The sequence below is a fragment of the Podarcis cretensis genome, assembly GCF_951804945.1.
Source record: "Podarcis cretensis genome assembly, chromosome: 15".
NCBI lineage: Eukaryota > Metazoa > Chordata > Lepidosauria > Squamata > Lacertidae > Podarcis > Podarcis cretensis.
The window spans coordinates 16,341,251-16,358,121 of record NC_137185.1 but is presented as its reverse complement, the minus strand read 5'-3'; the positions used below and the strand labels follow the sequence as shown (position 1 = coordinate 16,358,121).

General features: G+C 47.1%; 1 protein-coding gene across 4 annotated transcripts in view; it reads left to right on the top strand.

Moving 5' to 3' along the window:
* The window catches only part of HIP1 (huntingtin interacting protein 1), a 68,328-nt gene that overhangs the window by 41,707 nt on the left and 9,750 nt on the right, over positions 1–16,871 (top strand). For all 4 annotated transcript variants that reach the window (XM_079954505.1, XM_079954502.1, XM_079954503.1 and 1 more), the window contains exons 5-19: positions 665–745; positions 2,817–2,893; positions 3,201–3,262; positions 4,328–4,468; positions 5,490–5,547; positions 5,869–5,944; positions 6,149–6,283; positions 12,305–12,402; positions 12,676–12,748; positions 13,639–13,822; positions 14,807–14,895; positions 15,508–15,624; positions 15,742–15,843; positions 16,202–16,396; positions 16,558–16,705. In XM_079954505.1, the coding sequence (XP_079810631.1) occupies positions 665–745; positions 2,817–2,893; positions 3,201–3,262; positions 4,328–4,468; positions 5,490–5,547; positions 5,869–5,944; positions 6,149–6,283; positions 12,305–12,402; positions 12,676–12,748; positions 13,639–13,822; positions 14,807–14,895; positions 15,508–15,624; positions 15,742–15,843; positions 16,202–16,396; positions 16,558–16,705 (1,636 nt within the window). The remainder of the gene's footprint in view (positions 1–664; positions 746–2,816; positions 2,894–3,200; positions 3,263–4,327; positions 4,469–5,489; positions 5,548–5,868; positions 5,945–6,148; positions 6,284–12,304; positions 12,403–12,675; positions 12,749–13,638; positions 13,823–14,806; positions 14,896–15,507; positions 15,625–15,741; positions 15,844–16,201; positions 16,397–16,557; positions 16,706–16,871) is intronic.

The following is a 16,871-nucleotide window of genomic DNA, read 5'->3' as shown; positions in this document are numbered from 1 at the left end:
CACCAGGCCTATGCAGGCAATTCAGAATTCATCTTTCCACAATAGTTAATGGATGTATGTTTTCAAACATTTTTCAGGTTGTTATTTTATGGCTTTCTGGTTTCATTGCGGCAAACCACTTTGATTTTTTTTTATGATACAGCAAGATAAAAATATGTTTACAAATGAATACATAAATATGTTCTGAATAAATAAAATAAAATAGCGCCCAGGCACACACAGGCTCTCCTTCCCTCCCTCCCTCCCTTCTTCTCACCCCTGATACTGGCCAGCTCATGCAAATCTGTGCGCCAGAGCAGCATTAGACTTCTCTTGAGCTTTGGAGATTCTCCACGTGTGTCTTCAGGGCTGTAGCTTAGCAGGTGCCCCTTATTCTCATAGGAACATAGGAAGCTGCCTTATGCTGAGTCAGATCCTTTGTCCATCTAGCTCCATATTTTCTGCACAGACTGGCAGAGACTCTCTGTGGCTTCAGGCAGGAGACACTTCCCAGCTCCAACTAGAGATGCTGGACTTGGGACATGCTTCCTGCATGCCAAGCAGCTGCTCTGTCAGTGTCCTTGTAAAAGCTCCCAGTGGAAAATGCTTATTTATTCCCAGGAGGGAGAGAGCTCCTCCTGCCTGCCCTGGTCCTCACTCTCTCCTGCCCCCTTCTCCCCCTTAGGGCCACCTGAGCGAGGGCTACGGGCAGCTGTGCAGCATCTACCTCAAACTGCTGAGAACCAAGATGGAGTTCCACACAAAAGTAAGTGGGGCTGTTTGCCTCTTCCAGTCGTCTGCGAAGCACTCTGGGTACCCAAGGGATCTCTGGCTGGGCAGAGGAACAAAAAGGCCAGAGGCGGCGGCAGCAGCCGCCCTCGGGGATGCAGGATTTAGCCCCACCTGGGAACTGGATGCCATCACTGACAGGGCATTGTGGGTCTGAATTCTCATGCAGGTGGGACAACCTGAATTGTCTTGTGGATCTGTGGCTCACTCCTTTTAAAATTGACTTGGCAGCTCAGTTGGGTGGAGCATGGTGCCGATAATCAAGGTTACGGGTTCGATCCCTGTATGGGACAGCTGCATATTCCTGCATTGCAGGGGGTAGGACTAGATGATCCTCAGGGTCCCTGCCTATGAATGATAGCGCTGGAACAGAGTAGGCTGCATATACATAGGCCAACCATCTTTCCATCTAGCTCAGTATTGCCCAGCTGACGGGCAGTGGCTCTGCTGGGCTTCAGGCATCAGACCCTCTCAGCCCTACCTGGAGATGTTGCTGGGGAGAGACCCTGGGACCTTCTGCATGAAAGGGAGATGCTCTGCCAATGAGCTACAACCCTCCCCTGATTTATGGGTCCCTGGATTGGACATGCCAAAGGGAAGGACCATCTGGAGCTCCTCTCCACCCACCACAATACTTCCGGGTGTGTCTGTTTTGCTCTGTGGATGGCTCCACCTGACTGTGGCCTTTCCCTCCCTTGTGCTTTAACACAGCCAAAGAATCTGGGAAGGGAAAAGATGGAAGACAGTTTTTGTGCTCTGCTTTTATTCATCGCCAGCCACTCCTTACTGTTTCCTGCCCTTTCCTGACTGGGAAGCGGGAACTTTGGGAACCACCCAGAGAACTACAGGGCAGTATAGTTATGCAGAAGAGAGCCAGAGTGGTGTAGTGGTTAGAATGCTGGCCTAGGACCAGGGACAGACCAGGGTTCAAATCTCTCACTCGGCCAGTCACTGTCTCTCAGCCTAACCTACCTCACAGGGTTCATGTGAGGATGAAATGGAGGAGAGGGAGAATCATGTGCACCACCTTGAGCTCCTTGGAGAAAAAGGTGGGATATAAATTTTAAAAATAAATAAATAAGAGATCTGCCAACGCCTTTTGACATATGAGGGGTCGGGCTAGGTGGCCTCAAGCAGACAGGCAGGATGGTGGCATGTACCTGGGTGTATTCTCTCTCTCTGTCACACACACACACACACACACACACACACACACACACACACGTATGCAAATTGCTCCCTGGGGACAAACAGCCTGAGCTTGCTTCCTCCCTGCCTGCCTGCCTGTGCCCTTCCTTGGCTCCCAGAATGTTCCTTTGCAAGCCTCCCTTCCCGCGTTGTGATTGGCTCAAGACAGGCCCATTTGTCTCGCCTGCATCCCGTTTGGGGAGTGGAGCCGGCAGCAGGTATTTATAGAATGGAATCCGGCTGACTGGACCAGGAAGCTTGGCTCAGAACCAGAGTCCTCAGGCAAGCAGGCAGGCGGGGAGGCCTTTGCTTCTGCAAGCCAAGCATGGTCCCCTCTGGTGGCCAGAGGGTGCTTGTGAAAAGGAGCAGTGACGAATGAGGTGGGGCAGGGGATTGCCACTGCTTCTGAAGTGTGGCCAGGCTTCACCACTGTGGCCAGGATTAGCCCAGCCCATTCTTCAGAGATCCTGTGGCCACATTCCAGGGCTGGTTTCACATCCTCTGTTCACTTTTTCCTTTCTCAGCTGGGGTTTATGATGCAGCATGCTGTGGTTAAAGGGATGGATGTATTTCCCCTGGGCCCACCCTTCCCTGTTCTTCAAAAGGGGTCCCAGAAGAGGCCATGTCTTATTCTGGGGGAGCAGAGGGAGAGAAGTTCAACATCACCTGCCCATTGATGGAGGGGAAGCTGCTGAGGGCCATCGCTGGCTGCAGCCCCACTGCTCTTCCCACTGGGCACTGCCACTCCAGGGAGCTGGAGAGGCAAAAGCCCTGGAAGGGGGTCTGGCAGGAGGAGCCCACTTCACTGGACCTGCCTTGAGCCACAGCTTTGGCCTGACTTTCTGTCTCCCCTCATACAGAACCCCAGGTTCCCAGGAAACCTCCAGATGTCAGATAGGCAGCTTGACGAGACCGGCGAGAATGACGTGAATAACTTGTAAGTGCTGCTTGGCAGGGGGTCGGGGGGGGGCATTGGTGGCGGCTGCTTTTCCTTTCTGGGATCAGGGCAATGATGGTGGGCAGGAGGGTGGGCTGCCTGTTTGGTGGTGGCCCCAGGTAGGTGAGTGAGTGAGTGGTGGGGGCAGATTTCTTTCAAGCTCACAGGTTGAGGCTCTGTCAAGTCTCTTGGCTGCTTCTGGGACTCCACAAAGTTTCTGCGATGGTCCTGTGGCAGTAAAAGACCACAACCTCCACATTCTCAGTGTTGCAGCATCCTCCATTCAGTCTCTCTCTTTCTCACTCAGTTTCCAACTCACTGTGGAGATGTTCGATTACCTGGAGTGTGAGCTGAACCTATTTCAGACAGGTAAGGTTTCACAGTTCAAAGCATGCCAGAAACCTCTGCAAGGCACAATTCAGGGAGGTGTGGTTAATTCATTGCCCGTTTGCCCCACTCTTTATGGATGGCAAGCATGTTTTCCCTTCCCTTAGGAAGAAATTGTTGTCCTTTGGGGCAGAGGGTGTTCCTGGACCCCCAGAAGGCATCTCCCATTGCAAACAAAACAAAAACACCACACACACAAAATGGGAGTTTCAGTTTCAGACTAGAGAAAAGGTTGTAGAGTGGAAGAGAGCTCATCTTCCCCTTGAGGGGCACATGCATTCCAGCATGTGTTTATCTCTTTTTGTTTCCCTTCTGCTGAGTCCTGCACTGACCTGGTGCAGATTTCCCTTTCTCTCCTATGTATGCACCATTCTTCCACTTCCTTCTGGAATTGTCTACTCCCTGCAAATTCAGCATTATTTGCAGGAAAAGGGCAATTCAGGTCCACATATCTAATAAAGTGTGCCAGGAAACAGGGGCGGGGGATTTGAAGTGAGGCTGTGAAATAACCCAGGTTCAGCTTCTCTTCATTTTAAAACACACAAACAGAGTGGATGAAATTAGCCAGATGCCTGCAGAGCACTAGGTGCCCAGACGCACGTTTGCCCACAAAAAATAAAAAGGCAGCAGCTTTTGCGTTGAAGAAGGCTTGGGTGAAATGAGGATCGGGAAGAGGGACAGCTCAGAATTCCTGGCTAGGCTAGCCACATGACAGATGGGTTGTATCTCTTAGAAGAGACATGAGGGTCCTCCTGAACAAAGTGGAGGAGAAGGCTGTGGAGACCATGCTTCATTTTTAACCAATCTCATTTTTGGGAAGTCTCCTCTTGGATACTGTTGGGCTTCCTTAACCATTCTCACTTTCACTGGCATATGCTGCATTTGATACCCACTGTGGTGCCGCTTTTGAGTCTGGGGTTGCCTCCCTTGTTAGTTGGCCAGCTATTCTAGGGCACAATCTTTAGAAATGACCCTTCTTTGTTGTGACTGGAACATGTACAGTACTTACCCAACCCTTTCTGCTTTCCTGTGCTCCTTCCCTTCCAGTCTTCAGCTCCTTGGACATGTCTCGCTCTGTGTCGGTCACGGCTTCCGGGCAGTGCCGCTTGGCCCCACTAATCCAGGTCATCCTTGACTGCAGCCACCTCTATGACTACACAGTCAAACTCCTCTTCAAGCTCCACTCCTGTGAGTACAAATCTGACTGTCCCCTTGGGGACTTGGATTCCCTTCCCCCACCTCTCTCATTCATTGTGCTCCAGTTATCACAGCAATGATAGTTGGGGTGGCTGAGACATCCCACACCTCACTCCCTGCTGGAAGGATTGTAGGCACGTAGGAAGCTGTCTTATATGGAGTCAGACCAATGGTCCAGCTAGCTCAGTATTGTCTACACTGACCGGCAGCAGTTCTCCAGGGCTTCAGGCAAGGAGCCTTTTTTCCCAGCCCTCCCTTGAGATGCCATTGGGGATTGAACCTGGCGCCTTCTGCAGACAAAGCAGGTGTTCTCCCACTGAGCTGCAGCCCTTCTCTATCTTTGATGTCAGAGCAGCTGCAAACAGAGTCCTGTTTAATGTTGTAGCAGTTTATAGTGTTTAACTTTTCCTAAATGCCAAGAGTGCTTTACAGATACCTTGGCAGTTCTTTACCATTTCACTATCAGTTCGGCCGATATAACTATTTCCATATTGGAGCAGGGAGAAAGAGGCTTGCATAAGGGCACTTAGTTAAGATCTTGGGCATTGTGATACGCCAGTACCCTGGAATGTGCAAGGTAGAGTAGACAATGAAACTTCTGAGCATGTGCAGAGTAACCTTCCCTCATCACCGAATATTAAACCAGCTTCCACACTTCAGGTTAGGAGCTCGGGAGGCTTACAAGGCTGTGACCAAGCACTTCTGTCACTTAACGGTTTCTGGAGGTGCAACATTGCTTTGCCCAACCTGACAGAATCATAGAATTGCAGAGTTGGAAGGGACCCTTCCAATGCAGGAATCTGCAGCTGTTCAATACAGGGAGCATAGCGCCTGAGGGAGCATGTGTCGCACATGTGCCTTAGCAGGGCTGACTGCTCAGCTGGTTATCTTGCTGGTGTGCGCACATCTGTCTATCTCCCCACCCCCACAAACATCACCACCCCCAAAGGCATCGGCTGCATAATCCAGGTTTTCCCTGATCTCACTCCCTTTCTGTGCATCTCTTCTCCAGGTCTCCCAGCTGACACACTCCAAGGCCACAGGGACCGTTTCCTGGAGCAGTTCAAAAAGTAAGTGTGTGAATAGCTCAGTTCCTGGCTGAGAGCTGGTAACAACTCAGAATTTCACATTTATTTGCTGAGAAGATTTTAAAACCGATAGATCAAAGAGCTCTCCAGGCGAAAATGTGAAAACCCACAAACCAATTTTATACAATTATACAATTTTATACCAATGAATATACAAATGCAGTCATAGTTAAAAACACAGATAGGGCCAATAAAGCTTTGCTTCACTCTTGAGGCTGGCAGACTCCCCTCCCCCCAGACTGTCCAGAGGCCCACTCAGGATGTGTTCATGGACTTGATTGCCTTTGCTGTTGTACTCTGCAGGCTGAAGGATCTGTTCTATCGCTCCAGCAACCTTCAGTACTTCAAGCGGCTTATTCAGATCCCACAGCTGCCTGAGGTAAGACCCTTGTGGGCCTTCAACAAATGCCACCCACAGGTTCCCATGTACTAGCATTTAAGTGGAGGGGCTGCTACTGCTGTGCCTTTTGAACTCCCAAGGTGGAAGATGTGCAGGGCAGGATTGCTCCATCCTGTGTCGTGTGCCTCTACTCAGTGTTGCAGTTCTCGAGTTTCCCAGCTTCACCCTTCTTTCCATCACCAGAATCCACCCAACTTCCTGCGGGCCTCGGCGCTCTCCGAGCACATCAGCCCTGTGGTTGTCATCCCAGTGGAAGCCTCATCCCCCGACAGTGAGCCCATCATGGACCTTGTGGAGATGGAAACGTCTTCTCAGAAGGTGAGTGGAGAGGCAGAGCTCCTCAAGTGAGAATCTGGTGCTGGCCCACAAGAGGAGGGGAGGGCAGCCGTGTTCTGTTTTCGGGGAATATCTCTCTATGCACCACTCCACAGGCTACTGTTCTGCAGAACATTATTTCAACTAAGCAAACTCCTCACCAGTTTCCAGCCTTGCTGTGTTCTCCTGGACGAGCCTGCTCATACAGTAAGCAGAGCCCAATGCAAAAGGACTTATTCACGTAGAGAGACCGTTGTGTGAACAAAGATGAATAGAGAACCCCTTTTAGAATTTTGTATGGAAAGGAAAATGAATGAATTTGAGACATTTGGGTCTAAAGATTGGGGAAATATTGCTTAGCACAAGGAAGAACAGCTGGTTGTCATCCTCAGAGTGAAAACTTTCAATAATCTACTTGTATGTAACTGAAAGATGGAAAATCAGAAGTTCTTTTTATCTCTTTTTTTCTTCTCCTATTTTTATTTCCCTCCTTTTCTCTCTCTTTTCTTCTCTTTGTGTCCTCTACTCTGGGCCACTATTGGGATTGTACACACCTGGAGATGATGGATGGTTGGTGAGGGACCCTGTTTGAGAGACAGGAAAGAGAAGAGCTCCCAGGGTGGGAGATTGGGAGAAGAAAGGGAAGCTCCCATGTGGGAGCTGGGAGGGTCCACAAGAGTTAAGCTCTACCTTTGAGAGGGGACTTTGTGTTTTCTTTTCTCTTTCTTTTTCTGTGTGTGTCTTCATTTAGATTAGGTTTTTTATAGTATTGCATTATGAAAAAGCCTTAATAAAATGTTATGAAAAAAAGAAAAAAAGGAACTCTCCCACAGGAGGCAATGATGGCCACCGACTTGGATGACTTTAAGAGAGAATTAGATCAATCCATGGAGGGAAGGGCTGTCAATGCATATTAGCTACAACGGCTATGCTCTGCCTCCATGGCAGCAATGGTTCTGAATACCATTTGCTGGAAACAGCAGAAAGGGAGAGAGCAATTTTGCTCTTGGGTCCTGCTTGTGAGCTTCTCATTGATGCATCTGGGTAACCATCATGAGACCAGGATTCTGGACTAGATGGGCCATTGACTTGGTCCTACAGGCCTTTATTATTTTCTTATGTTAAAATATTTTCCTGGACTGCATGCTTCAGCTTGGAGACAGTGCTGGCTTTGCATGTTTACGTAACTCCCCACCCCCAGCAAAAATTCCATGTATGTAAAAAAAAGGGGTCAGCTGAGATTTCTCCACAGCATGTGGAAAATATACAGGGAATCTGTTGCATTCAAATAATCATCCTGCCACCTGAACTACAACAATTCAGGAAGCGTTTTGCCACCATTCTCTTGATGGTGTCACCTGGTCCCTGGGGGGCAGAGTTGTTAAAATAAAGTAGGATCATGGCCTCCTCTTTTAAATTTGTTTTGTCAAAAGATCACAAGGTGGTTTGCAGCATAGAACACAAATGTCAACACATAACTTAATTTTTATGTAGCAGAGACATGATAACAGTTATATAAATGCAATTTATAAGAATAGCATAATAAAATACAGATTTTCGTAAAAGCAACAGCACACAAAAATGAAGCAGAAAATCAGCAGCAGGGTGTCTAAAATGCAAAAGCAGTGTGCAAACGCAGAATCTCCTCTCTAGCCAAAGGTAACTCTTAATCTAAAACCCCATAAAAAATGACAGACCCTCCCAGCTCTCACCTGAGAGCTTTCCTTTCCTTTCCTCTCCCTGTCTTTCACCCTGGGAGATCTTCACTTCCCTCCTCTCTCTCGGGGTCCTTCCACTACCCACCTCCTTCATCCACCCAGAAGGAGAGCTACCAGAGGGGTAATTCCCTTTGGTGTTTCCCTCACTGCCATTGGCCCATGACTGAGTTCCCTGCAGTATACATGGCTTTTCTCTCCCCATCCTGAAACACACTCTCAGGGTGGGTGTCAAGTCCAGTGCCGGCCAATCAACACTTCCTCATGCATCAAATTGCTCCCCTCTGTTTTCTTAATAACTGTTTGTTGGCACGCCTATCATTGCTGATGAATGTCTCTATCGGAAACCACTGGGGCATCTCCAGGAGCCCCTCAGGGGTGGGGCTCGCTGGTGAAAACAGATTGCAGAAACACAGCTTGTGAAGCTGTGGAATCTGCCCTTCACAGTTTAGGGCCAACGGGGATTTATCTTTTGTTGTATTTTTTTAAAAATTTTCTGTTTTACAATTTCAAATAAATATTTTACAAACTTTAAAATATCCATTGACTTCCATTCTTCTCTTTCCATGGTTACATATCAAACACCCTTGCATATATTACTATAACCATTCAAATCAATTTTCCACTTTTACATCCATCAAAAATTATTTACTCTGTTGAATTTATCTTAATGCTGCCAGCGTTTTCAGCTGTACACAGTTATTTTCCATATATTCAATTAATGTTTTCCAGTCTTCTTTAAACATATGTTCTTCTTGCTCTCTTCTATATGTTAAATCTGCAAGTTGTGCATATTCTGTCAACTTAAGTTGCCAGTCCTCTTTAGTTGGGAGCTCACTCAATTTCCATTTGGGGGCTAACAAAACACAAGCCACAGTTGTTCCATACATAAATAACTTTCTGACACCTGGGAATTTCAATTTGGGTAATCCCCAGCAAAAAGGACTCTTTTTTATTTTTATTTTTTGAGGAAAGTAATTTTGAACCTTTTTTTCAATTCATTAGAAATCATTTCCCAATACCCTTTTACCTTTTTACATGTCCACCACATGTGGAATAACGTTCCCGCCACTTCTTTACACTTCCAACATTTATCTGATTCTGTCTTATAAATCTTAGACAGCCTACTCAGCATCATTTTCAAATAGTTCTCTTTCAATGAATAAAAGGTAAAGGTAAAGGTACCCCTGCCCGTACGGGCCAGTCTTGACAGACTCTGGGGTTGTGTGCCCATCTCACTTAAGAGGCCAGGGGCCAGCGCTGTCCGGAGACACTTCCGGGTCACGTGGCCAGCGTGACATCGCTGCTCTGGCGAGCCAGAGCCGCACACGGAAATGCCGTTTACCTTCCCGCTGGTAAGCGGTCCCTATTTATCTACTTGCACCCGGAGGTGCTTTCGAACTGCTAGGTTGGCAGGCGCTGGGACCGAGCAGCGGGAGCGCACCCCGCCGCAGGGATTCGAACCGCCGACCTTTCGATCGGCAAGCCCTAGGCACTGAGGCTTTAACCCACAGCGCCACCTGCGTCGGTCCTTTCAATGAATAGCATGCTGTAAATTTCAGGTCATTTTTCCAGAGTTTCTCCCAGATGTTGAGATCTATATTGTGTCCTATATCAATTGCCCAGTGTGTCATTGAAGCTTTAACAAGCTCGTCTTTTGTTTCCCATGCTAATAGAAGATTATACATTTTAGACAGAAGTTTATTATTTTGAAAGAGCTTTTTCAAATTGTGAACTTTGGTCCCAAAATCCATTCTTGCTATGTAATTTATCATGTAACTGGTGATATTGCAACCAATCAGTAACTTGGCTCCCTAGACTTTCCATTGATTTCAGTTTGGGCCGTGTGTCGTCGTCCCCCCACTGTAAAATCCAGAAGTTCCCTGTAAATTGCCCATTGTCTATCCATATTAAATCTCTTAATTGTAATTGCTTCAATGAGTGATAGCTATAAAGGTGTTTTTCTTTCCAGCAGATTTATATTTTTCTTCCAAACTTTATACAGATTCTTCCTAAGAATGTGGTTCATAAAACTCTTACAGATTTTAGCCTTCCCATACCAAAGACATGCATGCCAGCCAAATTCTAAATCGTGACCCTCTAAATCTAGGATGTCTGCATTGTCCATTACAATCCATTCTTTTAACTAACACAAACAAGCTGCCTCAAAGTACATTTGCAAGTCTGGCAGAGCAAAGCCTCCTCTTTCTTTTATATCTGTCATGATTTTATGTTTAATTCTTGGCTTTTTCCCCTGCCAGATGAATTTAGAAATATATTTTTCTCATTCTTTGAAGCAGCTTAAATTATTTACAGTTGGGATTGATTGGAATAAAAACAGCATCCTAGGCAATAAATTCATTTTAATGGCTGAAATTCTACCTAACAGGGAGTTTCATCACCCCCATATCTCTTTCTTAGCCTCTTTCCACAATTTAATATTATTTTTAAATAGGTTGAGATTTCTTACTGTCAGCCAAATTCCCAAATATCTAACTTTTTTACCTATTTACAAACCAGACATCCTTTCTAAAAAAATATATTAAAAAATTGACTGCTCATCCACGTTTTTGACCAACATTTCGGTTTTATCTGAATTTACTTTAAAACCCACCAGTTCTCCAAACCTTTTAATTTCTTCTAATGCTTTGGGAATGCTCTCCAAAGTGTCAACACCACATCATCAGCAAATGCCCTTGATTTTTTAAACTCTACGTCCCACCTCAATACTTTTAATTTCCCTATTCCTCCTTATATTCTGAAGCAATATTTCTAATGCCATAAACAACAGTGGAGACGGGGACAGCCTTGTCTTGTTCGTTTTTCTATTGCGCATTTGTCTGAAATAATATTATTTATTAATATATTTACGGATTGATCAGTATAGATTGCTTTAATTCCTGCTAGGAAAGAGTTACCTATTTCCATTTTCTCTAAAACCTTGATCACGAATGAACATGAAATGTTATTGAAGGCTTTCTCTGCCTCTAGAAAGATTAGAGCAGCCTGTTCTTCATTTCTTACTTCCAAATACTCTATTAAATTAATTACATTTCTTATATTGTCCTTCATTTGTCAGCCTGGTAAAAACCCGGCTTGGTCTCTGTGGACTGACTCAGTTAGTGTCCTTTTCAGTCTATTAGCTAAAATTGTAGGAAATAGTTTATAATCATAGTTCAGTAATGAAAAAGGTCTGTAATTTTTAGTCTTTGTTAAGTCATTATCTTGTTTGGGGATCAAGGTAATGAATGCATCCTTCCATGACGCTGGGATTACTCCAGTCACCAAAATTCTATTCATGGTGTCCTTAAGTGGTTCTATAAGTGCATCTTGGAACTTTTTATAATAAATTGCAGTAAGTCCATCTGGCCCCTATGTTTTTCCATCTTCATTCTGTTTATAGCCATTTGCAATTCCGATATCGATATGGGTGCATTCAGACTTTGCCAGTTTTACTTAGATACTCAGGATATGCTAGTCCATTTTCTCAAAGTCCTCTTTCTCACAGCAGTACTGTATAGTGAAGTATAAAATTTGTCAAACGCTTTTCTTATCTCTTTTGAGCTAGTCACATGCTTATCCTCGTCTACAATATTATTTATTGTCTTATTATTCTTTTCTTTTTTAAGCTGCCATTCTAGCAGTTTGCCAGGTTTATTAGCAAATTCAATTTTTTTTCTGTTTCATTAATTTAATTTTCAGCTCAATCTCTTTATTAACTGAAATAAAAATTGTGCTTGCTGGAGTTTAATCGCTTGAGATATATCTGGTTTTGCGATTAACTCCTCCTTCTTCAGTAAGGCATCTGATATCTCCTGCTTCTTTTTTCTTCTTTCCCTTTTATGAAAAGCACCTTGCTGAATTAAAAAACCTCTCATCGCTGCCTTGCTGGCATCCCACACTACACTTAAACCTCTTTCTTCACTTAGGCTGAGGTCAAAAAATTCTTGTAGGGAGCGAAGGACCAACAGGGATTTCTTGGCTGCTGGCTGATCCACTAGCTGAGAACCTTTTAGCTCTCATGCCACTGGCTGATGGCTCCCAGCTAAATACCTGAGCAATGGAAGGAGCAAGCACAAGCTCAGGACACAAGCTGAAGTCTCCCAGGTGTTTCCCTTCCCTTTCGCTCCAGTCTTTTCCTTCAGCAAGCAGCCTCTGCTCTGACAATATAGGAGAGAGGAAGGTCAGAACATTGTTAAAGCTGCATCCTTTCAATATTGCAATTATTGCCGCCTTCTAAGGACCATACCAAAGACCCTCCCTGCTCTTGCATGGAGCTAACAGCTTCCATCTCTTCTTCCTCTTTCAGAGTCTCTTTGACAATAAGTTTGATGACCTCTTTGGCAGTTCATTCAGCAATGATCCGTTCAACTTCAACAGCCAGAATGGGATGACCAAGGATGACAAGTGAGTGAGGGTCCTTCTCGGAATGCCCTTCCTTCCTTTGTTAGAGGCTTTCATCATCATTGCATGCTTTAATTGCATCCAAGGTACACTGTGTTTGTGTGTTAATGGCTTAGATGATCAGTCTGGGGGTTTGGTGCGTCATGGAATGCCCCCATCTGTTCTAGATTTGAGCCTGCTCCCATGGTCCGGAGTGAGGGGCTTTTTAAAATGAATGCTGTCTGTCCTCCTGACAGATTGGAAACACGACACCAACCTATCTCACCCTTTTTCCAGGGACCGGCTAATTGAGCAGCTGCACAGGGAGATCAGCACCCTCAAGGATGAGCTGAAGAACTTCAAGGCCGAGGTGAATGAAATGTCCCCATCGCTGTTGGTAACACATGAAAGGTGCCTTTCAGACTGGCACCTATCTCTGGGGCAGAGCCCAGCTCTCAGGAAGGGAGGTTTGCAGGGCAAAACAGGAGAATCCCAGAAGGTGGGGTAGGACAATTGCACACACAGCCTCCACTGCTTTTAATATCAAGGCAGAAGTTGTAAAGGGTTTCACAAGTCCAAAATGCTGCATCAGCAAGACCTGGGGAAATGACGTCTCTTTTTGCAGACACAAGAGCAACCCGGAACCAAGCTCCATGTGGCCACCACTACCTCTTTCAGTTCCTGCCTCTCTTCTCTGTCTCTTGTTTGGGTTACCTCAAATAATGGGCAGACAAATCTGCTAAATGTCACTGGGAACAGAGGCAAAACAGCATGCTGGCCTTCCCCAACCTGGTGCCCTCCAGATGTTTTGGACTACAACTCACATCAGCTCCTGGAGGGCAGCAGGTTGCAGGGAGTGTCCATCCATCAGCAAGTGTTTGGGGGGAGCGATCAACAGTCAGGATGGTCCAAGCTACTGGACTGTGAAGACAGCACTTGCAGCTCACTGCCCAAGACCAAGAAACAGACGTGTTGTTGGGGGTTGTAGCCATTTAACATTGTAAACACACACATGTGTGTACACACGCACCTCAGCTCATCACAATTATAGGGGAGGCATTTTCTGAATGTGGAGGTGTCCCAAACTCAGGGGTGCCCCTTCTGTCTGATGTGCAGTCCTTGTTCAATTTGTTTTGGGGGTGCTCTGTGACCTGCTTCACTTGGCCTCCCCAGCCAAGACTGTGTACCCACTCCTGACCCCCCACAAATCTTGTCAGTGGGTCCCCTAATCTCCTCCCCTCTCCATTGTGGGCCCTGCAGAGCCACCGCCTGGTGCAGCAACTGAAGGGGCGCATCAATGAGCTGGAGGCGGAGCTGGCAGAGCAGCAGCACTTGAAGCAGCAGGCCCTGGACGAGAGCGACTTCCTGCGCACAGAGCTGGACGAGTTGAAAAAGCGGCACGAGGACACGGAGAAAGCCCAGCGCAGCCTCACTGAGATAGAGAGTGAGTGGGCAGAGGGCTGAATGGCAGCCCCAGCACCAAGTCTCCCATTTGGGGCAGTGGGGGCTGGTACACCGGGGCATAGCCCTCCCGCTGAAAATGTCAAGCAGTTTTTTTATTTTAAAAAATCCTGAAAATCTCAAAACCACACACTCTTTCCTTTCCCACACACATGCTGAACTTAAAGAGACGTTTATGTCAGTCTCCTGTTCTCTGGTCAGTCAGCAATCAGCCAATCCTCACCCAAAAGTTTAACTATGGCAACAAAAAGTCACTCCTGTGTGTCTCTTAAGTTAGAGGTTTTCAACCTTTTTGAGTCCACGGCTCCCTTGACCAGCTTTATAAGTCAACCCTAGTAGGAAAGCGCTCACTCCATTTGTTGCTATGAGGCCTGTCCAGCACAGTCACTATAGCAGATATGGAAGGATTGCTTCAAAAACAGCCCTGCTAGCCTAGAGGAACCATACATTCTTTCTGAGCATGTTCAGAGTTATTTTCCTGAAGGCCAAAGGACCAACAGGGCATGTTTCCCGCTTTAAAGAGCTTTTTTTTCCTTTCCTTTTTTGGATTTGTATTGTTTCCTTATTTCCTAAATAAGTTCTGTACAAGTCCTATTGTCATAAAAACAGCAAGAATTGCAGCCCTATCAAGTCAAAATGTTAACAGCTGCCACTGGGCAGATGGGTGGTAACTTGACTGCCCGTTTGCTTTGCTTCGGATCCTGAAGGCTCAGGGTGGATAGCAACTTGCAAGCACAAACACATGGTTGATTAAAATGAGCAAGAATTAACACACCACAAGTCAATTAAAACTATGTCGGTACATTTAGCCTAGCTAACCTGGGTTCCAGTTTCTGTCTGTAACAGTTCGAAACTTGTATGAAAATCAAGTGGGCTAATAACATAAGAAATTGATCCCTTCCTGCAAAAATACATGGCTAATTCACCCTAGCCATCAAGTCACCGCCCTTGTCTGTTTCTGCTACAGGGAAAGCACAAGCTACAGAGCAGCGATACACAAAGCTGAAGGAAAAGTACAGCGAGCTGGTGCAGAACCACGCAGACCTCCTGCGCAAGGTAACCCTGCATTGTTCTTCCTTCACTTCTCGGTACTAGAGAGTTGGGGGGTGCCACTTCCTCTGACTTCATGCAACAAGATGGGATTGCATCTGCTGAAGCACCCTAACGATGGCCCTGTTAAGCCAGTTAAGATTCAGTAGCTGTGAACCACTGCCTTCCTTTTGTTAGGATTTCCACACCCTTTCTGGGTCAGCTATCTATGCATTTGCTTAGATTTCCACTTACAGCTTTTATCATTTCTCTTCAGCACTACCTAGGAAACCAGTAGCTAGGGGGAGAGAGAGAGAGCACTTTGGTATGTTTCTGCGTTGCACTGAGCAAAATTCACAGTTTTACCTGGAATTAGAAAGGAATTTGATGAATCTCTCAAAAGTCAGTCAGTGGCTGAGGAGCCAAGTCAGTAGCAGAGCCCTCTCAGCAAAGATGGAGACTGTGCCGGGGGGGGGGGGAATTTGCTGCGGTGTGCTTCCGCTGCATGACTTGGAGGGAGGGGGCAAGGAAAATTCACTGGTGCCACTGAAGATGGGAGGAGGGACAGTTATTCCCATGACCCCAAGTGGCTGAACCCACATCCTTCTCTTCCTTTGCCTCCCTCTTCCTGTTCCTTAGAATGCTGAGGTGACCAAGCAGGTGACAGTGGCCAGGCAGGTCCAAGGTGACGTGGAGAGGGATAAGAAAGAGCTGGAGGACTCCTTCCAGCGGCTGAGTGAGCAGGCCCAGCGGAAGGTGAGCAGGGGGGCAGGGGAGGAGCTTCAGCTGAGGAAGAAGAGAAAGGGGGTTCAGAATGTCTGTTGGAGAAACCTGACGGAAAAGGGCACCAACATTCTTCTTTTCTTTCCGCAGACTCAGGAGCAGGTGGAAGTCTTGGAAGCATTGAGGAGGGAGCTCATTGTCAGTAAACAGGAACTCCAGACCCTCCGAAGCACTATTGAGTCCAGCGCACAGGTGAGACTCTCCAGCCTGGCCTCTTTCTCAGAGGCCCCGGTGGAAGTTGTGTGTATGTGTATACACACACACACAACAAGTCTTCTGTATGACTTCTCCTCGCTTTGCCATAATGGCAGAAGGAACACCAGCTGTTGGGGCTGCAGCCATCACAAGCAACAGAAGTGGAAGCAGAAAGGGTGGTTGGGAGAAGGAGGGGAGCAAGAGGCTGGGTTGGCCCAGTTGTGGGTGGAAGGCAGGACTGATACATCCCCTGGGTGCCCTGGGGCTGGAGAAGGTTCCTGCAGGATTGGTGCAGTTTGGACGAAGTTGAGAAGCCCTCACCTCTCCTCTTTTTTTTTGTCTACCTGCTGGCTAGTCCGAAGCAGCACACAGCACTCAGCTGGCCAGCCTGCAGCTGGAGACAGCCACCCTCAATGAGACTGTGGCCCAGCGTGACCAGCAGCTGACTGATTTGCAGGCCGAAGTGCAGCAGCTGAAGGCCACTCTGCAGAGAGAGAAGGAGGACAGGGGCAAAGCAGTAGAGGAGCTACGGAGCTCTCTGGAGGAAAGGGTAAGAGGTGGATTGGAGGTGAGATGGTGGTGATTAGCCAGGAACAGCCCAAGAGGCTCTTTGTGTGGTAGGGGTTCATGGAGGGCAACCCCAGGCTCTTCTTCCACTGCTCCACAAGTAGACCAAGAGCGGAAGTCTAGCCTCTCTTCCTCTGCCCTCAGGAGAGCAACACACAGGCCCTCCAGCAGCAGCTCCTGGACAAGCAGTTTGCCCTCCTGCAGTGCGCCACGAGGGAAGCTGAGCAGATGGTGCAGGATGCCCTGAACCGAATCGAGGACCCCACACATGTCAGCTGCACGAGCTCCGCAGGTCAGTCAAGCAGGCCTGGGGCCCCTCACCCCCTTCCTTCAGCAGAGATTTCTGTGGTCAGAGCCCGCTTGCAACCAAAGCTTGCTTCTGACCCTCATGCTTCCAGGGGACACCTTAGACATGCTCAGCAACTTGCAACTGTGGGCAGTTCCTGCTGAAGTTGGAG